Consider the following 21,892-nt stretch of genomic DNA (forward strand, 5'->3'; position numbering starts at 1 on the left):
AACTTAAGGGCTTACTTGTTTAGAGACAATATCATCTAATTTTGGCCTTGCAGCTTTTTTGGCTTTCATTGCAAACATTGAATAAAGTAAGGTATTTTGTGCGCTAGTGGTATTTTGAATATTGTTAGCTGTCACTGAACGAGTTTAGCAGTTGTTGACCATTGTAAAAGGGGCCCAAAGCTACACCCCGGTGCATCATTGTTGATAATTCGTAATTCGAGTAATTTCTACTTGGCTTTGGGTGAAGCTGCTGCCACTGGCGGTGGTAAAGCCACATGTAGTAATGAGGAAGGCTATTATCTAGTTGAAAATGGGACGTTCTTGCGGGGCGATTGACCTGGTTCCTAGTATTGTTGAAGGCGAGGCGGAAGATCTTGGGCTGCTGCCCTAAAACTGAATGAGATTTTCACCCCCAATCAATTTTATGAAATACCAAGAAGTCTCTCAAGAAAATTCCGAATAATAATAGCTTGGGGAATTGCGGTTCCATTCGCTTCCAAGGTTTAGGTACAATAGCAAACCCTTTGAATTGCGCAAGTACCCGAGTAGTAAAGGGGGTAGAGATGCAAACTCAGGCCTTCCTGGTTTGGCTTCTCACTATTCTCACAAGATCAATCGTGTAGACCATGGAAATTATGCCCAGGTGGATAGAAAACAAAAGAATGTTGAATGTCAAACAGCGAGAGAGGAAAATACCGGAAAAATCCGGTATGATATAGTCTATAGATAGAACTTCCTTTGTCTTGTTCATCACTGCTCGCTCCATCTTCCACGCCTTTGTTTTCCATGTCCAGATCACTTTGAAGCATTCGAATTAAGCCACTGATATTTTATTTTGCTGGTCTCTAAAAGTAGGTCTGTTTTCTTTGTATCACTCAGGTACCATCTTTGTTTTTAGAAATCTAACTTCTGGAATCGAATCTCATAGAAATTGCATCTTCTTTCAAAGACATCCTTGGCTCGCTATCATCATTCCACTCCAATTCAGAGCTTCGAATCAAAGAAACCGCCTCACCAGAACAATCTCTTGGGGTCGGAGCTTTGGTTCTGACATTCTTTATCTGCTTATTCTTTGCGTAGTTGTAAGTTTTCCCGTGGACAGAGATGCGGGTTTCTTTGACGAGAGAAGTCTGCCTCATGAAAAAGACACACCATTGCAAACAAGATGCTTATAAAATGCAACAGATTCCTCGAAATAATAAATCATCAGAAACTCGACTCTTATTGTAAACTTTTACATTTATCTTTCAACACAAGCTTTTGTCAATCATCATGCCTCCTCGTAAATCGAACAAGGAGGCAGGGAAATCCTCCAAAACCACGGCAGGCAAATCTTCCAAAACCTCGGCAAAGGTTGCAAAGACCAAGTCATCTGTTGCTTCAACCAAAGGAACCAAAAAGACCCAGGACGGGGTTAAAAAAACCAAAGGAACCAAAAAGACAGAAAAGACCGAAAAGGTTCAAGACGAGGCTCGGCCGATACCCCAAGAGGGGGCTCAGCCGATGACCCATCCCCGTTACCCATATGGCAGATCACTGTTCGGACCGGGTGAAATGTCCGAAGAAGAAGATGGAATTCCCGAGAACAGTTCCGAGAAAGAGGAGATTGAAGAGAAGCCGAAACGAGTTTGGGACCCTGAAAAGTCCTACGTTGGACTTGTCGAGGTTCCTGAACTTGTGAGACCGAAGCGGAAGAGATGGCATCATGAAGGTCCGCCTATCTTGGATGTGCTGAAGGTTCCTGCCGATTGGTTATGGAACGACAAGGAGTACGACCTGGACGATGAGTAAATATGCACCAAACTGACTACGAGGTCTTTCTGTACATACGCTAACAGGAATCTAGAGACCTCGATGCCCAGATCCAGAGGTGCGATGAAAGAATCGAGGATGGAATCTTGCCTTATATTTTCGAACATAAGAAGAAGGGGTTGCTGGAAAGCAAGGAGATGAAGGAGTACGTCTATCAACCTTTGAACAAGTACATGTACTTCATTTTTATTGGCCTGTCAACTTACTGTTCCACAGCAAATCTATGGCCAGATTTCCAGGAAAAAGTTGGAATGTTGTGCAACGTATTGAGATGCTTGAAATCATGCAGAAGTATCTTGAAGGCACCAAGGATGGGGACGAGTACCAACAGCTGGCAAACGTAAAGGCTCTTCTCGAGGCTTACAAAAGTGGCCAGCTGGATTGGAATGCACCAGGCCTGGTAACTTACTGGTCGCATGGGGTTCAACTTTGTCAGCCGAGGCCGCATGATTGGGATGAGTTTCTGGAAGTTAACAGAGAGCATGATGGGGAGGAAGGGTTTTGGATGGAAGGGGTTCGTTAGGCTTGATTAAAGCAAAAATATCCATTCAAATGTTCAATGTGAGGATTCTAATATGAAATGGATACAGTCAAGAGATCCCGGCCCAGTGCCGGTGATGAGGTACTATGGAGCGCAATATTACAACAGCTCCAGAACGGGTGCGGGTGAGGGTAACGCCATGACCTATGTACGTATATGATTCATCTCATTATACGCACGCTTTTGATCCTAATGATTTTTTTTTCTCTCTCTCTCTCTAGTATGGCTTACTTGTTCGAATTCCGGGCTATCACCGTCATAATACACTCGAATTCATGGATGATACTGGTGCGTCGGTGATGACTTTAACAGATAATGATGTCGGACTTCTACAAGTGGCCGCGGCAGGGGAGGTTGGGCGTAACGTCAGAAGGCCACCCGCTATTGGTCTGACAGGCGTAGTGACAGCAGAGGGTAACGTTATGAGCCGACATGTTATAATGCTGGAGGTCAACATACTTGATAAAGAAACTGGTCAGCCGGTATTACCAATTTGGGAAAAAGTAGAGGTTCTAGTCAACATTGCTGTTCCCTATCAAAAGCCCCCCCCCAAGACTTTCTGGTCCCTTTGTGAGGGCAAAGTTCTATACTGCTTCGATTCCGGATGGGACATTGGATCTCTATATTGGGCAAAATGACCTGATCTGGCGCAAGATTTACACTAAACATGTCAAAGTTTTTCTTCAAAACCGACCAAAAGTCACTGATATCCATAGGTGTAGATTGGATCCCACGGTATTGCCTGGTTCTCAAGCATTAAATTACTGAGATCCGTCATTTACAAGGTTGAATGTATAAGATGCACACGTGGGGGGTATGGTTGAATGCAAGTTTTTTTTTTTTTTAAATAGTATACACTCTTTTGATTTTTCTTTTGTCAATGCCATCTGATTTTTCTTTTTCAGTCCAATCAATTGATCTACCTTATAACTCGGTTAGAGGCGGATGTACAGAATTTCCCCACTTGTATATGAAATTATGAATAATACTACTATAATACTAGTAGATTCTTAGGTTAGCGCGTGCGGGGCTTATCGATTGTCTGGGGCAGGTGACCTTGGAAACTCGTGACATTTTTCTTATTCTTTCAAGTTTGTCCCTTGGCAACATCTCTTAACTTCCTACAAATCATGGTCTGATGGAGCCCGATAGACTCTTTTCAAGGTAATGGAAGATGCTAAGCTTATGCAACCCGGAATGATGAATCTAACAGCAATGCAGCGAGACCCCCGCTCCAGATAAAGTATTCCTTGAAGCCTGCAACATTTATTTCAGACACTGTCACAACAAACCCTTTGGCTTTTTCAATGCTACATTCTTTCACCAAAAAGTCCAACAAGACCAAGTCCCTCTGCATCTGAAGCTAGCCTTGATTGCCTCCGCCACTCGTTACTCATCGCGCTCACAATGGATGGAAAGGAAACAGAGTACGATCGACAGCTATGCTCGGTGCTCTTGGGATTTGATCACCAATTCTGCCAACTCGCTAGACAAAAGTGACGACGTGGACGTGATACAATCTCTGGTGATTCTGGCGGTTATTGATGCGACCGGTGAGTAGGCTTGCCACTATTGGACCACAATGATCAATCAGGCATGCTGAGATCCACCACAGCGGGCCGGCGCCGACCTGCCTGGGTGAAGATTGGAATGGCGGTGCGAATCGCCCAGGACTTGGATATGATGTTGGAACCACCTTCCAGTCTCCCCGAACTCGAGCGCGACGAGCGTCGCAATCTATTTTGGTCGCTTTACTTACTAGATCGCTTTGTGTGTTGCTCCTTTCAACGACCACCCGCGATTCACGACTCCGATTGCCTCCTCAATCTACCGACCCATTATCGCTCCGAGAAACGATTGCCTTCAATCACGCTGCATGAGCTATTCAACGAGAAGGTCCGGAATCTTTCGCCTCGCTCCGGAATGTTCGGTATCAGCATCGCGTTGGCTGCCTGTCTGGGGAGAACTACCAAATTCATGATGAATAAATCCGAGACAACGTCTCCTTGGAGTTCTGGCTCGGAACATTACAAGATCCATCGAGATCTGGAATATTTGAAGCATCTCGCCGTAAAGAATGGTCCTATTCTCGGGGCACTAAGCCAATCGAGACCACAATCCGATACTCCGATGCCCGATCGTGAACAGATCGCCCATATGGTTCTCTCACATACGTTATACCATTTAAGTCTTTGCATTCTCAATCACCCTTTTCTCATCGGGCTTAAGATTGACTCTCGTTCACGCTCCGATATGCCATTGATGTGGTTGGAAGATACGCGCAAACGATGTCTGTCTCATGCCGGGTCTTTGATCACGGTCCTTGTCGAAGCAAAGGCTGCTGGTTATATGCCAGTCACATCGGTCTACAGCTACAGCATGGTCTTGGCAAGCACGATCCATGGACTCTTCATGTACTGCGAGGACTCTTCCATCCGTCATAGCTCAGCTGAGTATCTGAAACCAGCATTCGAATACCTTAACGAGATGTCGGATCTATGGGATAATGCACAAATTATGGTACGCAAACAAAAAACACAGTTTTTTTCTTTCTTTTCAATCATGTAAGAGAAATATTGCTAATACTCAGGCATATTAGTCAAGCGCCTTGGATAATTTTATTCTTCAGTGTCCAAGATACAGCGATATACTTCTACGCAATGAGCCTCGCATGAGCGAATTCACCACGACGGAGCTGACTATATTGAGATACGTGGTGGATTACTGGGCCATGATGGATGCTCGGAATCCGGTCTTTCAGCAGACTTTGACCACAAGCCGTACAGATACTGGTCCTCGGGTCACAAGTCCGGACTGCCTGACCCCTCCCTCTTCGGTGTCTGTAGACACCAGCTCAAATGGCAATCACATAACACATGATTTGGATCCTGATTTGATGGTCTCTTATCCACTTCCAGCCATGTCTCCGATTCCATCAGAAGATGGGTCTACTAAATGGGACTGGGATCAGGAACTGAATACGAGTCCTGGGACATGAACTACACAGGTGCTTGATAAAGAAAAGTTATTATAGATTTCACAATAAATTACCGCATATTCAAATCCATCCATTAGGGGTATGTTGATCATGCAAAAATACGCATGAGGCTCCGCGCATACCTCATGCGAGCAGTACACCTGTCCTTGTGCAGGCGCTGGGGTATATAGTAAGTACTTGCCCAGATGAGATAGGCATTGTGTTATCCACTCAGTACCAGTAGGTGCACATGCATATCGCACGATCCTTATTTTTCAACTGCTAATTGGGTTCAAGGTTGGCGGGTATCGTGTGATGGGGATTCCGCACAAGTACCCGATTAGTAAAGGGGGAGAAATTTCAACGTCGAAGCCTTGGCTGCATACTTAGCCGGTCGGTTAAATCTCTGTAGGCCCCTGGGTGAGCATAAATTACCCTTAGCACAATTTGATTGGAGAGTGGCGAAATCTGACCCCCCCAAAGCATACTATCGGTGCTCCGTACGGAGTACGGGAAGTAGTGAAAGTCTCGGGTCGGTGGTCGGTTCGGGCTGGAGTGCGAGAACAGTGCACGGGAAGGATGTCAAAGTCGTTCGCAGAAGATGTCAACACACACAAAAGCCATTTGCTCTTCATATTGCGAGTTCGACAGTCTCTTCAATTCTGCGGGAGTAGTGGGTTGTGCAACCTTGGAACGGGTTCGAGCCGTACTTGCTTTGGGGTGAAGTGAAGTTGCCGGTGTTTCAGAAGGGAAAGCTTCTCCGTGCGCATAGATGGACCCTGTCAATGACGAAATAGGTAGCTTGAAGGGAGTGATTTTGAAGGCAGTGGGTTTGAGTGGGTAACTCGTATTTGCTGATGATCCATCATATTCCTATACGTCGAAGCGTAGGTAAGATTATGGCGATGTCAAGGAAAAAGGTCGAGATGCAGGTCCAGGTCCAGATCAGCATCCAAGTCAAATTGTGGCTGGACCAAGATCAGCTTCGGTTTCCGCCTTCCGTAATATGTACCATTAAACAATCAAATCTGTCCCACCCTTGCACGGGCCGTGTCTAGCTTCAGTAAAAAAAAAAAATCTAGTACATGACTAGTAATGAAGTTCCAGAACCCTCTAAAAAGGCCCCAAACCCCCAAAAAAGCAAGTGCCGGCCCAAAGTATAGTATTCTGGAACCTTTCATCTCGGTGGTTTGGAGTCTTTGGACCCAGAATTTCCCCGCCTATCCTTATATGCCCATATTACCGTGGGACCAGACGGGATATGATTAATCTCGATACAGAATAGGGACCCTGTAAACGAGAGATTTATCCTCTTTGTTTTTTTTTTTTTCCAGTGGAGATTTTCAAGTTCTATGTGAAACACCATAGATTAAGGTATTGGTATTTTACGGGACGATTACCACCTGAAACACCGCTCGGACGCGAAAGATTCTTGTTATTAGCACTGGAGGAAGATTTTACTGAAATTTCAATCCTGATCCTGCTTTGCCCCCCCACCTGCAAATGAAATTTTCCAAAGATCCGCTATTGTCGCACTAGTTTCCCCTCCAACCCCTGGGGAAGAGATTGAAGATACAAACGGAGGGTTTTCCAGTCGAGATTTTCCCGGTTTCTTATTTTCTACTTTCTATTTTCTATTTTTTAATTTTTTTGGTAAATTTATTTTTGTGTCATGGTATGACAGCTGGACATGTGTTGGTAACAGATGAAAGATCAAATGATATCAATCTATCCATTTAATGCATGTGCGCCACAGCGCCAGTGACAGAAGTCAGTAATCTCCGGTCATTTGATTAGACGAAGAGTGAGATTAAAGGCCAAAGTCGATTGTTTTGATTGGTGCGGGTCCAGTTAGTGTGTATCTGGTTCCCCAATGACAGTCCCGTGCCTGGTATGGTGGAGCCTTATAGAGATTATCTTCAAGTACCGTATCTAGATACGCCTGTCATGTTAATCCACTCGTGCACGCTACACTTGCCCACGTTGGACTCGCTTTGAATTGAGTATTTTATGCCTAAAACTATGACCCACTCGGATTCACCCGGTAATACCATTACTCTGAAACTTAAGAACTATTCATTAACTCTCACTCTCCTCTCTTCTTCTCTCTTTTCCCTTTAAGCTTGTAAGCTCACTTTTTATCTTCACACTCTCTGGTTAAGAGCTCCATTCTTTTTTTTTTTTCACTCATTATTGCTTGTGAATTGACTTCACAGCACCACTTTCGTTCATCTCTCACTTCCAAGTTTCTCGACTCAACCCCATTTCAACTTTTTCATCAAAGCATTGACTGCTGATCTCGAGATTCCGTCAAAATGTACACACTCAACACTATCACTTTGGCTTTGGTTGCGTCCCTGGCTGCAGTTGGCAGCGCTGAAATCCACGGTCTCCATGCGCGCCACTTGAACCACGCCCGTGGTATCAACGGCACCACTCCCGCTGGCTCGCTCCCCACTTCATACGAGACTGTTTACCCTACTCCCTCTCACACTCCTCACTCGCCCTCTGGAAAGCCTTCCTACACCCCGTCGGCTAGCTTCCCTCTGACCAGCTCTTCCATTCCCCTCGGCACTGGTGTGGCCAGCTCCGCTGCTGCCTCCCAGTCCGTTGCATCTGGATCTGGCGCTGGCGCTCTCACCACCGATGTCACCACTTCGGCCGTGACTCTCACCTACACCCTCGGATCCGGAACCTCGACCAGTGTTGTCACTACCACCATCGAGAAGACCATCACCGATGTTCACACTGCCTACGCGGTTTGTCTTACTCTCCAGGATTACCATTATGCTTTCATTCAATATACTAAACTATATCATAGACCAGCGCTCCTACTGAGGAGTTGACCACCACTATCCAGGGGACCACCACTAAGACCATGACCGTCATCGAGGCCTCCACTGACCTTGTCTCTGCTACCGGTGCTGGAGCCTGCAACCCAGCCACCGTGACCGTCACCGCCACCGAGACTGTGACTGTGGTATGTATTTTTCTTTTCTGAAACGCCCAATCCAAGACATACATTAACTTGTTTTCTAGAACGCTGGCTCAACCTCTGCTCCTGGTAACGGTAACGGCCATGGCAATGGAAATGGCAACGGCAACGGCAACGGCAACGGCAACGGTAACGGCAATGGCAGCGGCAACGGCGAGGGTGCCCAGCCTACCACCACCGCCGTCTCCACCGACATCGAGACCGAGACCACCGCGCCCACCACCAGCGCCACTCTCTCCGCTACCCGTGCCCCTTACGGCAACGGAACAGCCCCCTACCCCACCACCAGCCTGACCCCCTCCGGCTTCGCCACTAGCTCCGTCGCTATCTCCGGCTCTGCCTCGCCCAGCGTCAAGCCCTTCCCCAGCTCCAGCCGCCCCGCTGCTCCCTCCGGAACCCCCAGTGGAAGCTACCCCCACAGCTTCCGCCGCCGCTACATCTAAGCATGCTAGCCTTTGGTAATGGGGAAATGACGGCGTCCGTTAGAAGTCAGGTTGAAGCATAGAGCTTCGCGACCAAATCTAGTCTGATGTTGGAAGACGTTGGTTTGGTCTGTTTGGATTTACTACTTTTTATCTTTATTTTTTTTTTCTCGTGCCGTTGCATGCTGGGATTGTATCTATTCCATTCGTTGAGAAGATCTAAGTGCTGCAGATCTTATCTGAAAGTCTACTTTACCGCGTGCTGTGGATACTTTTTTTTTAATTTCTTCCATGGGTTATTTTCCTACTGAGCGCGCTGGTTTTATGTTTTTTTTTCTTCATATAATACAGGCGTGTGCGAGACAAGTTCGTGGGAAATCCCAATGTCCTCTTTTGTTTATCTTTCTCCCTTACTTTCTAATGAGACGTTGGTCGAGCTTTTGATCTTGGTGTCTAGATTGAGATCGTCCGTTTGTTTTGGAGGGGGTCTTGGTCCGATTTGACATCGGTTGGGATTCTCGATCTTCGTTTCTGAATTTTGCACAAATTGCAATCTTCTTTTGTGATTATATTATGATGGGCGCGTTTGCGTGCTTATGTACTGTAGGGTTTTATTGCATCTGTTTTATTTTAGACAACATTGAAAATTGCCACTCGCATTCTCGCTTTTGTAGTGCGGGTTATGTATGGTTGGTTGTTCTTCGGCTTCGTACCCAAGTCAACTTGGAGTACTAATGAATTGATTCGATTTTCCCTTCAACAAGATCATTTCGTACTTAATACATCATAGATGCTTTTCAATGCAAGATAAAGATTATGCCGGTGGGTGGACCTGTCGATCCTGTCGATCTTCGGTGGGGATTTTAATGTCAGTGGATTGGAGGCTGGGATGAGGCAGTTTACAGTGGAATTCAGATCAATTTGAAGGTTGTGGTCTAGGAAAAAAGATTAAAAAAGATAAAAAAAAAACAAAGCTTGGATGTGTGTATTTACAATAATATGCTACTATGTACAGAATTTGAATGTGGGTGTATCAAATGAACCTCTCAATCCGATCCCAAAGCCTCAAACCCCTCCCTCACAACACGTTCCCTCATAATCTGCCACTCCAACCAAGTAACGCCCTGCAACAAACAATCCGCCAAATCATCCAACTTCCCAACATCCAACCCCTTCTTCCGATTCCCCTTCTCCCCCTCCACTTCCTCACATAAGCCCCCGCCAATTCACGCACCGCCCCATCTCCAACAACCACCTTTCCGCCCTTTGCCTCCCCCAACGAAGCCTCCACCCAACCCCCCACAATCCCCATCTTAGCCTTCTTCACCTCCCGCGCATTGACCTTGACCTTGACCTTTTCTTTCCCCCCGCTATCGCTACCACATCCTGCATCTCCATCCCCATTCCCAGCCCCAATCTCATCCCAATACCCAACCACCCTCTTCGGCTCAACTCCTTCAACCAGAACCCCAGCCTGAGCTGAATCTGGAATACCCCGTTCCATACATAACGTGTGCAAAATAGCGTACAACATGCCCTCGAATACGCCGACGCGTAGGGTCCATTCCTGGACCACGCTGCTCCCGCCAGAGCGGAAGCGTTGGCGCTCGATTAGGATGTGGGTTGGGTTGTAGGTTGATAGGAGGGTTGTTATTAGTGTGTAGGCGTTTGAGGCGTATTTATCTGGGGAGTATGATTCTTTTTCTTTGTCTTTGTCTTTGTCTGTTTGCTTCTCTGCTTCCACTTCTTTGTCACTTGTGATGCAGCTTAAATCGGGATTGGAACTTGAACTTGGACTTGAGCTTTGAGGTGGGCTTGTCAAGTCTATCAAGTCTAATAAGCCATCTGAAACAGATAGGCGTTTCCATGCTCGTAGCTTGGGTATAGAGGGTTGAATTTGTAGTGGTATTTGCGCTTCGTCGTCTCCCTTCATAGTGCCAGGCTGGATAGCAGGTTTAGAAAGGGGACAGTCAACGGTCATGAAAGCGAATGCAAGATTCCGAATTCCCATATCGATACTCAAGATTCGCCATGGTTTTCGCGTCTGTGATTTTTGAGTCGGAGATAGAGATAGAGATTGGGCTTGGGCTTGGGCTTGGGCTTGGGCTTGAAAATGATAGTTTCGTAACTCGGATTGTATCCGCTCTAATAGCACGCCTTTTGTCCCAGAGGATTGAATCCCCGTTGCGCGAGCAATGCGCTGTAATTGTGTTGATTTCAGCGATGGAAGCCAAGGTAAGAATTCCGGTGTGGATATTGATTTTAGTGTGGATTCTCTGGCTGGTTCTGATTTTGATTTTGATTTCAACTTTGACGTTTCTGTTGGTACTGCGCCCGGCTTTCTCAGCGCCGCAGACTGGGACCGGGATCCCGCGAAGAGTGTGGGTGTGGCGGCGAGGCGCATTCTGAACTTTTGCCCTTCTGGGCTGGGATCTTGACCCGCAGATGGTGGATCGGAATGTGATATGTGGATGGTCTATGTTGAGGCTATTTTTATCGCTTTCCATACATCCCTTTTTGATCATAGAGGAGATGTGGTTGGTACGCGCCGGAAATTGGTGATGTTGATGGCGATCTGCCGATCGATGCACGGACCGTTACTGCACGCGTCGAGATTAGCTTATCCAACATTTCTACAGGGATTGGATCTGATTAATGATTGTAGAATGTTGGGATTTCATTTGGTTCAATATCTGGTGTACATTTTGGGCTCGACGAGATCTAGCTCAAACAGCGAACACAATGAGGTTTTTGATAGAAAGAAAAAAAAAACAATCCGAAATCCAGAGCGCCTTCTATAACCCGCAAAATTAAGTCAAAAATAGTAGTAAATGATCAAAAAACAATCCCCCCCCCCAATATTTGTCCAGCGCCGGTTTTGTAATGCCACCGCGCCACGGTAGGAGAACGCCAAATAATCCAATGCAGGCGCTGAAGAGCAGATGAAGAAAAGCAAGAACAACACGCAAAAGAAAACAACGAAAGGAACAAGGGAAAACAGAAAAACAGAAATCAAGTCAACGCCAGCTCTAATTAAGCCAATATAAAAGACAAGCAAGAATATTGCAAGATTAAACAAAAGCCGAAGGCCCCAGATCCAAATCCGCAATCTCATCCCGCAGATAAAGCAGCGGAGCCCAAACACGCCAATGCAAAACACACATGTGAGCCAGACGCATACCAATTCGCTCGATATCATGATCCTGCGGCGAAGCTAACTGCGAATTCCCACCCGCAGAAGACGGATTAGGCGGGTTTGCCGCCGTGGCCGTGGCCGCCGACGCAGCCGGAACAAGCGGCGCCGAAGGCTGCTGCTGAGGAACGGCGCGCTGCGACTCACAAATAGCCAGCGGCGAAAGCGGCAAGTACTTCTTTGCCGAAGCGAGCGTCGCCGAGAGGATCTTCTCGCGCATCCCGTTCTGGAAGTAGCGGAAGAGATCGGACTCGTTGGTCAGGTGCCATTCGAGAGCCGCCTCGATGGGCGTGATTACCTCGTCCGCGACGACGGAGTCAAGACAGCAGGCTGCACAGGCGAAGCGCGCAATCTCGAGGGCAATGCTGCGCATATTCTGGAGCCAGTGGGCGCCGCCGCGGAGGTCTGGGTCGTCGTCGATCGCGCTGGGGATGTGGCCGTTTGGATCGAGGCCGTCTTCCATTAGGGACCAGATGCGGGAGCGGAAGGTGGAGTATGTTTCATCGCGGGCGGAGAGGTAGCGCTTTTGGGTGTGGACGTAGGACTCGAAGATGTACCAGGCTATTTCGAGGTTGATGAGGTTTTGGATTGTGGCGCGGAGTTGCCAGAGGCGGTCGGAGTCGAAGAGGAAGGTTTCTGGGAAGTCGTCTGGGGGTGTGAATTGGAGGAGTTGGTCGGAGATGCCGCGGAGGAGGGCTTCGAGGGGCTTGAGACCGTCGTCGGGTTGGGAGGTGGTTGTTGTTGGACTCTTGATGTCGTCTTCTGCTTGGGCGCGACTTCGTGCTTCCAGGTACCAGAGTCGAGCGGGTTCGACTTGGAAGTTGCCGCGGCTGATTTTGCCCTCGAAATACTCTCCTAGGAAAGGTACTGTGTCTTCAATTAAAAGGACGCGAAAGGTCCGTATTTGGTGGTTGGCAACATCCTATTGATTGGAACTTTGGTTAGCTTGTGGGCACTGGGGGATTGCTTAAATTGTGGAGCCGGTGGAGTAAAGTCCCGTACCAGTTTCATGGCCTCCAAGATAGCAAAGAGTGTCTGCAATCCATTTACAATCTCCTTTGGGTCCTGTGATTGGGACCCTTGGCTTATCTGCTCCGCCATCCGATCCGCCCATTCGTCTCGCATCGGTGCACAATGCGTCTTGAGCAGAGCCGCCATCCATGCTGACAGCGCCACCATGTCGAGCACACCCTTGCGGATTTGTTGCATGAGCAAGGGCACCTCCAGGTTTTGCATGACGCTGGGATGATCTCGCTCCGGAACAAGTGTCTTGATAACTTCCTGCAGGGTCTCGAACATGGCGGGCAACCTGGGCTCAAAGGTGCGGTGAGAGCTGCTCCCCCGATTCTGCTCCTCGTCAGGGTTGGCGGCATGGTAGGCATAGATGGCAATCTCCGTGGCCATCGAGTCCCAGTAGCCTGTTGCCTCCTTCCGTTTCCGCTTCCCCTTTTCTCCATCTAGATCGGGCTTGAAATGTAGGTCGCGATCGAAATTGGCATCCATACGCAGATTGATGTTGCTGATGATACATGGCAGATCGAGTTCACTGAGCGTTTTCTTGGTCACAGGTGGCTGACGGCGTGCTTTGCATATTAATCGCTGGTCCCGAGAACTTAATCCCAGAGCTTGTGGAATAACGATGGCCTCTGGTGAAGGAGAAGGCTCCCGACGTGGCGTTGGGGTGGGTGTTAGCGCGGTTTGTTGGCGATTCCCAGGGGGATAAGTGAAGGGTGGTCGATGACGAAGGGGGACAGTAGAGGAATTATCATGACCATGAGAATCGCGACCCTCATTCTTGTGATACTCTTTAGAGCGGCTTCCACCGCCATAAGCATCTAACGGGCCGTCGGCACCCTCCTCTTGCGTCCGGGCCTCCTTAGTACCCTGAAGATCCATGGGGAAAGAAAAGAAAAAAAAGAAAAAAAAAAGCGAAAAAGACAGAATGGGACGATCTCTTCACAAGCTTTTTTCTGGCTAATAGTTAGATAAGACCATATAAATTCAAGGGCGTTACAGTGGCGAACAGCGCCCTGCGCTATCAACCCCCCAACTTGCAAAGCAAAAGCTGGTCTCAGTCGAACGGCCCCTTATGCAACCTCTTTTTTTTTTTTCGAACTTACAGCTTTTGTTTTTTTTTTCGATCGCCCTGTTTGCCTCAGGCAGGCAGCCAATCCGCGTTGCCGACAAAGTGATGCAAGTGAGCTGTCAATCGCTGTGGAGCCACACCGAGGGAGCTTGGATCTGCGGGCGATCGGCCCTCGTGGTCCAGACTCCTATAGTTGATTGAAGAGATTTTCAGAAAGAGATTTCTTGTTTTTTTCTTCTTTACACAGATCCTGATTATGCAGAAAAGGGTAAGAGAAAAAAAAAAACAAAGAAAATAACCAAAGTTGATGCACAAATGTGGAACAAGGTCGGCCAAGCTCAAGACATACGGGAAGCAATTTCCCTTATACAAGAACACTGCAGATAGGCCAAGAAGATAGATCACGATAGTAACATCAAGAAAGCAAAAAGACCAAAAGAGCAAGAGCAACGATTGGGAAAGCGACCGGGTTGTCACTGATATAGTCGAACACAGAACGTTTTCAAGAAAACCAATGACGGATTCGGGTGGACGCAACCATCACATTCCACTGCTGCTACCCGGATGAACCCAGAACTTCGATCATGCCCCTATTCTGCACTACAGAACATTATGAACACTTAAACAGGAATCGACCCAGTAGAAGGGGGAAAAAAGGAACCCAAGAAAAAGCAAGCACATACGATGAGATCGTAAAAGGGGGAGAAAAGGTAGGGTTTCAAGGGGTTTTCCGAATCCCGGATCGTCCCCAACGCCTCACTTTGGACGCATTGGCCACGTGAGGTTGCCCCGAATAAATTGGTCGGAGAGCCACTCTGGAAAGTTGGCCAGCTTTTTGGTCAAGTTGGCAATTCATTCGGGTGCAGGGTGTGGAGATCAAGCGATCACATCGTTAACTTTGGGGTAGTAGATCCTTGTACTATAGAGTTACGAGGTTAATAGTTAGATTGGAATCGGGATTACTGTTGATGAGTCAGCGATCGCGTTCGGTTTAACCCTGGAACCCCAGGCACACAGGCACCAAACCCTTGCCAGATCCGGAAACCGATCGACATCGATTCTCGCTCCACTGAGTCCACTCTACTGTATACAGCTCTCACGAATCATGCAGAATTTTCCAAATACTTAAGCAGGGCCCGTTTCAAGAAGCATGATCTAAATCAATTTAAATGATAATATCTCTGGTCCAATCAAATCCCCCATAAACTAATCCAATGAGTTTCAACTTGAGCATTTGAAGTTCCCTGATGACTGATCTTATAATCTTATCAACATTTCCCGATCGGGGGTTCAATAGACTTAGGGTTCCGTCATGTCTATTCACACCCAAATCAAGAGCATCAAAGGATAAAACATCCCCAATACCTTCTATTCACCCTGCACCCTTTAAAAATTCATCTCTGTATATAATCTTGAAAATTCTAGATCTTTAAACTTAACCCTGGAAAAAGAATCAAGTCAATATCTTCATTGCAGATCGAAACCGAGATCGAGATCGTCGTTGCTAAAGGAACCTTGAAATCGCGGTCAAGCCCTACAGCACAGACAACTCCACAATGTATCTCGCTGGTTTCTACTACCTCTTGCACGTACTTTGGACAATTCCCACTTTTGTACTATCTCATGCTGCTTCACGACCCAATAGTGCATTTCAGGTTTCTTCTCTCCCCGGTAGCCCCGCTCTCCCAACCAGCTGGTCTGGTCGATTGCCGGTTCCGGGGAAACAGGGCAACGAGATCTTCTTCTGGTTGTTCGAAGCAGAAGATTCTGCGTATGATGAAAATCTAATCAGTAGGTCTTTCTTTTGCTTTTTTTGCCTTTTTTTTTGGACCGTGCCAATGCAGTGATTCGTGAATATGCTAACGTTGTCGATCAAGTCTGGCTGAATGGTGGCCCTGGTTGCTCGTCGCTCATAGGCCTCATAACAGGGAACGGACCCATTTCCTTCGCCGGTAACTCCACTCGCCTCATTTCCAATCCATACTCCTGGACGAAGCTGGGTCATGTTCTTTACGTGGATCAACCCGTCGGCACAGGTTTCTCACGCGCCAGTGCTCTAGTCCGAACCAATGAACAAGTGACAACGGACCTAGCATCATGGCTACATGCACTCTTCAAGCAATTCCCGCATCTCCAGGCCAAAAAAGTTCATCTGATGGGCGAGTCGTATGCGGGGATCTTCGTGCCCTACCTCGCTTCCGCCCTACTAGAAAGCAGCAACGCATTCCCAATCAACATCCAATCTATCTCACTGGGTGACGGATCATGGGGCAATGCCGCAGCAATGTCCTCCGTGGCCATGGGCGCATACATGCATTCCGAAGCCCCCCGCCTCGATGTCCCCGAGAACATCCTCACGGCATTCGCGGCCGCTGATGAGATCTGCGGCTTTGACACAGTTTTGGAGAATGCTCATACTTACCCTCCCAGTGGCAAAATTCACATCCCCGGTAACCCAGAGAACATCAACTATCGTCGAAGTCTCCAACGCCGTGATGGGACTGACCTGGGCATCCTAGATGGATCATGCGGTACTGACATAGTCGAACCACTGGGCGTCCTGGAATCAATGCTCAATTCCTCCTGCTACGGTCCCTGCGCCACATTTTCTACAGCAGAGAATTATATGTATGCTCGTTCTGAAGTTGAAAAAGACCTCGCTTGCTTCAGCATCTATGATCTCACAAGCGACTGTACTACTGTCAACCCTCTCCCGCTGATGGAAGAGTATTTCAGCCGCGAGGACGTGCAAGAAGCTCTGCATATCGCTGAAAGTGGAACGTACACGGCTTTTAACGATACCATAATCGCAACACTCACAGGGGGCGAATTTGTCGAGCCACCTGAGTACGCTATTCTGCCTTCGCTTGTCACAACGCATAATGTCTCACTGCACATCTACAACGGGCAAATGGATATGCTGATCAATCATATCGGAACGGAGTTGTCGATCCAAAATATGACTTGGCGGGGTGAACAGGGGTTTCAGGAGAAGCCAAGTCGATCCTTCTTTGCTGATGATGCGGCACCTGCTGCCGGGTCTGGATCGAAGGGGAAGGGGGAGACAGTTGGAACTTGGGCGGCAGAGAGGGGAGTCTCGTATCATCTCTTTGAGGGAGCTGGACACAGTGTTTTCGCAACGAAGCAGATGGAGATGTTTGCTTTTGTGCGAGATGTTGTGGTGGGTGGGAAGGCGGGTTGAGTGTTCTGAACCGCTGGCATCTGGGTCGTCACTCAGTGCTGATAACTGATCCGATGGCTCATGTTTGAACTATATTACGATCGTACTTTCTTTTCAGAAATGCATCGATGAGAGTGAGTGTTATTGAAAAAGAGCTTGGTCTCGCCAATTAGAAAGACCAATACAAAAGATAGTTTTGGACTCGGTGAAACACTGCACTTAAGTATGAGGTTTTACGCTTATTGATCTGATCAATGTTTCTCAAACGACGGATCGCAAAAGGCATAACCGATATTGCTCTTGAAGGTAGAGATGGTGTCTTCAAGCGCTGTGATTGAAACATTAGAACATCGGATGACCTTCTTTTAGTGCTATGAACAAGCTGCTTTTTTCTTCAAATGTTGGTCTCTTTTCTCGTCTTTGCCTGATTTTACTACCTACTACCTAGTAGGTTGTGCATAGTAGATTAGAATAATTGTTTACCGCCAAAGGGTGGTCATATTGATCAAGCAATCGATTGTTAGCAGACTTGAAGAAAACCTGTCAACCTTCAAATTACTACTTATGGCGAACTAAAATCAAACAAAGCCGCGTATAGCGTGCGTTGACGAGAAGTAGCCCAATTAGACATGACATGCTTGAGTAAAGCGGGACATTCTATGCCTTATAGCTAATAGGTAGTAGTCTTTGTGCTGCACAATGTCACTGAGCATGCATGTGCGGATCGAAAATATCCAAATGTCCCATTCAGACCTTGCGGTTCCGCAATCAAGTACCGGACAAACAACTCATCATTACGAAACTCCAAAGTCGGGAGGGTTCAATGTTACAGGAGAGATCAATTGATTGGATTTTATACTTGGGTCAAGTGCTAGAATTGATCTATAGAAATACCTTCTAATATTTAGGTAAGGATACTAGCAATCAGAAGATTTGGCGCTGTGTAGTAGTCCAGGGCAGTGGTTTTCTGAGATTCTATTTACTTAATCGCCGTAAAGTCGTTTATTAGAATCACTTTACCTTTCTATTTAGTCCAATGTTTGGTTTACTTCTTGTATAATCTTTTCCCTTTAAATTCTTGATGATTGTACATTACTTCGAAAACAAAAGCCACGTTATATGGTCCCACAGTGATCCTCTGGGCAAAAGAAGTACATGTCATAATTCCGCTAATTTGAGATAAAAGGCGTGTGCACATGGGGTTGATAGACGCAAACATCTAGTTGAACTGGTGTATCAGGGATTCAATGAATGGAGGGAGTAGATCATCATCATGAGGGGTATACAAAGTCACGCTAGGGATCTGATATAGGCAAGACTAACGACGTGCGTAGTACGGGGCTTGGGTTTGCATCGAAAGGAGCGAGTCGGCACGCTGGAAGACATCGCCCTCGAAGAACTTGTCGCTATATGCACTGGCCGGGGTGGAGGGGACAGTGGCTTGCGCTGCGGGGCCGAGGGCTGCACTGAGGGGGGTGGAAGGAACAGTGACAGAATGAGGGCCCGTGTTCAGGTAATGTGGTTGCGATCCAAGAGCAGATGTTGATACCGAAGTATGATGCTGCGCGTGTGGGGGAGGTTGCAACGGTGGACCGTATAAATTGTTTGGGGCATTGGTCGCCGGATCTGCGAGGAAAGACCAAGGAGATGCTTCAATCAGACGACCGGCTTCCCGACTGGCCTTCTGGACCGGTCTGAGAATGATAATGATGTCCTGGGGGAGAATATTCATGCTGCGCACTTCTCGCATGTCTGTTATAAGATCTACGAAAGACTGCATGAAGCCCTTACACAGTTGCCAGAATTCGCGCTGGTTCCGTAATCCGCCATTCGGTTCTTTGACTTTCATGTTGGATAAACGCATGCCCAATGCCTCGGACACCTCTAGACAGCTTTGAGATCGGCGAATGAGGTTGCTCCAAAGCATTTTAATCCCCTCTGCTTCACGGTTCTGTTCGGACAATTCAAGGCATCGAGACAACTGCCGTCGAGCCAATGGAAGTGCTTGAAGTGCCGCACTGTATGCAGAGGTAAGCTGGTAAAATATCCTTTCGAAGAGTCGTTCTTCTTCAATTTCATCCAATCCAGTCAATGGATTGATCCGAGGGCCACCGCCCATAGGCATGGGAGGAAATGACTCTCCAGAGCGAGGAGTGGCCAGTGACGTGGGCATGGAAGTATTGATCAGATTTGTCCGACTGCTGGATCTACTTCGCACGGCGTTGAAGGCAGGTGTTGCGAAGCCTGGTGAGCCAATCGCTACTGATTGATTCATGAGCGGCACGGGAACTTGGGGATGCCGAATAGTAGTATCGCTCCGCAATCGTCGTGGGGGCGGGGGAGTAACCAATGGTCGCAAAGGTGGTTCTGCGACAAAAGGTCCTTTGGTGACTTCGGAAACAAGGGGCTTGGGTGCTGAGATCCGTTCTTGAAGTGGTCGAAGTGATATGTTGAGGCTGGCGCAAGAATTTCGCAACTCCACCAAGCCTCCAAACATCATCAACATAAGCGAGCGCACATACCGGGAATCGCCATTAGCAACAATCTTGCCAGCACTGTTGCGTAGTTGGGTGCCCACGTGTGTGTAGGCTGTGATGCATGTTTCACACTCTCGCTTCACGCTCTCGTTCAGTGTCTGCGTTGAGTCTGGCTCCTCGGGAAGAGTTTTCTCTGCATTCTCAAGGGCTTCGTTGAGCCGTTCAACATGACTTGAAGCGTTGTAAAACACGAGCTCAAGACTGTGGCGTCGCGTATCGTCTCGCTGAATAACATTAATCAATGTAGATATGTGAGAATGAACCTGGAAAAGAGAGAATAAAATCCCTTTGGCACTCTCGATAATCGGGTCGACTGAGGCCCTTTCCCCCTTATGCTCAGGAAGACTGGACATGCGGTTTACCCAACCATCTCGCGGGTGTCGGCGGTCTCCTGGGCTAGTAGGACTGGAAAAACCATTACCACCCGCGGGAGTCGGTCCTGTCGGGCCTGCGCGAAGGACAGACCCATGGCTGAGGCCTCGAAAATGGCTGTTTCTGTAGGGCCGTGTCTCGTCTAAGGTCCCCAAATCTGTGTTTTTGCGAGTTATGACCCCCATGCGCTTGTTGCGAGCTGCAGATGATGCCTGGATGATACCCTCACTGTTACTTCGAATGCGCTCATTAACAAAGGGAGGCATCACATCGGTTCGTCTAGGTTTTTGTTGCCCAGAGGCCATCCGATAATGAATCCTGCCCGACGGATCAGGTCCCCGAGAGGTGGAAGGCGTTGTTGAGCCATCGCCGGTGCTTGGAATGACAGGAAATCGGCCGCTTAATTGACGGCTCAAATTACGCTTAACCGGAGGTCTTCGTGATTCGAATGGACTCTCACTGAGTACGATTAGCCTCACTCTCTTTTAAAGTGAATAAATCTACATACCTTGAATCTGGCCCAACTTCAGGCTCAGGGGTGCTAGCTGACTGCCGGGTCTTCAGAAATCTCTTCAACTCTGCAGTAATGGCAACCTCCTTCTCGTTGTCCGACATTGCCGAAGGGGCCATTTCTGCCTCCAATCCCTCCAAAACCCGTCGAAGCGGGGAGCGTAGAGGATTTCCCGCAACCTTAAGAACCTGCAGCTTATTCATATCTGATAATCCTGCTGGCAGATCATCAAGCCGGTTCTGCATGATAGAAAGCACTCGTAATGATTTTAATTTCCCAATCTCGTCAGGCAACAAGCCGATCTTATTGCGACTAAGATCGAGAATCTCTAATAGAGGTAATTTGTAGATCTAAGGATTGTCAGCATGTGATCAAGGCCGGGAGGGGGAGTTTCAATTCGGCGCTTACTCCTTTTGGAAATTCACGGAAGTTATTGGCTCTGATATTGAGATAGCGAAGATGAGAACATTCAGCGAAGCGGTAGGGAATATGGAACAGATGATTGTTGGAAAGAGAAAGTCTATGCAGAGTCAGCTGTCTCGTATCAAGTACAGATTATAGCTCGAAAGCGACATCCCAAGTAGATTGGAGGAATGATTGAATGGTTAGTACATACCTTTCCACCTCGTCTTTGATTATATCTACTACTGGCTCCGGTATTCGCACAATGTGCGAATGGCCCAAATCGATGGTTAATTTGGGCTTCACGACATCAGTAACAGCTTCGCTTCCTGCCAACGATCGTTTTGTATCCTGAATCCCACTCTCGACTGCTCGCTTTGCCAAGTCAATGGTGTCTTCGTGCGTCAACGGTTTGGGGCCAGATGATTTTCCAGAACTTCCAGGAGCATCACTCATGGCTGTACCCGGTCTTGAGCCATCACCTTCAAGGCGGGGGAACCCTTCATTGTATGACAGTGGTGGAGGTACCAAGGAGTCGTGTGATCCTTTTTTAGCATCATCATCATCGGTCGGGTCTGAGTCTGGCCGGGGATCATCGGGCCTGGTCATCGTCGACATCATTGCTTGCTACCACCAGGGTATGCACGATTGAAATGGTGAAATGTGCCAGAGGCTAAAGAGTCCTCCTATCTCTCGACCGTTACCAACAGGCAGCAGACACGCTCAATCCAAGCATTGTCGACGGGGTAGGTGGGCCTCGAAGGGTGGGTATGATTGCGTTGGCTCGGGTTCCGGGGAAACGCGATCGCGAAGGTAGGACGAAAGGCGACTGGGGATCAAGTAATTATGTCAAGTAGAAAAAG

At 47.7% G+C, this 21,892-nt stretch overlaps 7 protein-coding genes across 7 annotated transcripts; 4 read left to right on the top strand and 3 right to left on the bottom strand.

Moving 5' to 3' along the window:
• Positions 1-1,272: 1,272 nt before the first annotated feature.
• On the top strand, positions 1,273-2,991 carry N7466_001884 (uncharacterized protein; the record flags this gene model as incomplete). Its single annotated transcript, XM_057161282.1, has 5 exons — positions 1,273-1,787; positions 1,847-1,957; positions 2,029-2,326; positions 2,403-2,501; positions 2,575-2,991. The coding sequence occupies 5 exons, from the start codon at positions 1,273-1,275 to the stop codon at positions 2,989-2,991; spliced, it is 1,440 nt and encodes a 479-aa protein (XP_057024567.1).
• Positions 2,992-3,566: 575 nt separating this feature from the next.
• N7466_001885 (fungal specific transcription factor domain-containing protein) lies at positions 3,567-5,351 on the top strand (the record flags this gene model as incomplete). The annotated part of the gene is made up of 3 exons (XM_057161283.1): positions 3,567-3,906; positions 3,969-4,873; positions 4,953-5,351. Coding segments are annotated over 3 exons (1,644 nt in total), but the record flags the coding sequence as incomplete, so codon positions are not given.
• A 2,294-nt stretch (positions 5,352-7,645) lies between these two features.
• On the top strand, positions 7,646-8,768 carry N7466_001886 (uncharacterized protein; the record flags this gene model as incomplete). Its single annotated transcript, XM_057161284.1, has 3 exons — positions 7,646-8,089; positions 8,152-8,310; positions 8,370-8,768. 3 exons carry the CDS (start codon positions 7,646-7,648, stop codon positions 8,766-8,768), a joined length of 1,002 nt encoding a protein of 333 aa, XP_057024569.1.
• A 389-nt stretch (positions 8,769-9,157) lies between these two features.
• Positions 9,158-11,151, bottom strand: N7466_001887 (uncharacterized protein; the record flags this gene model as incomplete). Its single annotated transcript, XM_057161285.1, has 2 exons — positions 9,158-9,235; positions 9,982-11,151. The coding sequence occupies 2 exons, from the start codon at positions 11,149-11,151 to the stop codon at positions 9,158-9,160; spliced, it is 1,248 nt and encodes a 415-aa protein (XP_057024570.1).
• A 667-nt stretch (positions 11,152-11,818) lies between these two features.
• On the bottom strand, positions 11,819-13,836 carry N7466_001888 (TCP11 family protein; the record flags this gene model as incomplete). Its single annotated transcript, XM_057161286.1, has 2 exons — positions 11,819-12,862; positions 12,943-13,836. 2 exons carry the CDS (start codon positions 13,834-13,836, stop codon positions 11,819-11,821), a joined length of 1,938 nt encoding a protein of 645 aa, XP_057024571.1.
• A 1,746-nt stretch (positions 13,837-15,582) lies between these two features.
• cp9 (putative serine carboxypeptidase) lies at positions 15,583-17,228 on the top strand (the record flags this gene model as incomplete). Its single annotated transcript, XM_057161287.1, has 2 exons — positions 15,583-15,817; positions 15,904-17,228. The coding sequence occupies 2 exons, from the start codon at positions 15,583-15,585 to the stop codon at positions 17,226-17,228; spliced, it is 1,560 nt and encodes a 519-aa protein (XP_057024572.1).
• Positions 17,229-18,525: 1,297 nt separating this feature from the next.
• N7466_001890 (uncharacterized protein) lies at positions 18,526-21,650 on the bottom strand (the record flags this gene model as incomplete). Its single annotated transcript, XM_057161288.1, has 4 exons — positions 18,526-20,575; positions 20,625-20,977; positions 21,036-21,147; positions 21,244-21,650. 4 exons carry the CDS (start codon positions 21,648-21,650, stop codon positions 18,526-18,528), a joined length of 2,922 nt encoding a protein of 973 aa, XP_057024573.1.
• Positions 21,651-21,892: the final 242 nt, after the last annotated feature.

This window comes from Penicillium verhagenii, assembly GCF_028828195.1.
Source record: "Penicillium verhagenii strain IBT 33310 chromosome Unknown utg000003l_segment0_segment0, whole genome shotgun sequence".
NCBI classification, from domain to species: domain Eukaryota; kingdom Fungi; phylum Ascomycota; class Eurotiomycetes; order Eurotiales; family Aspergillaceae; genus Penicillium; species Penicillium verhagenii.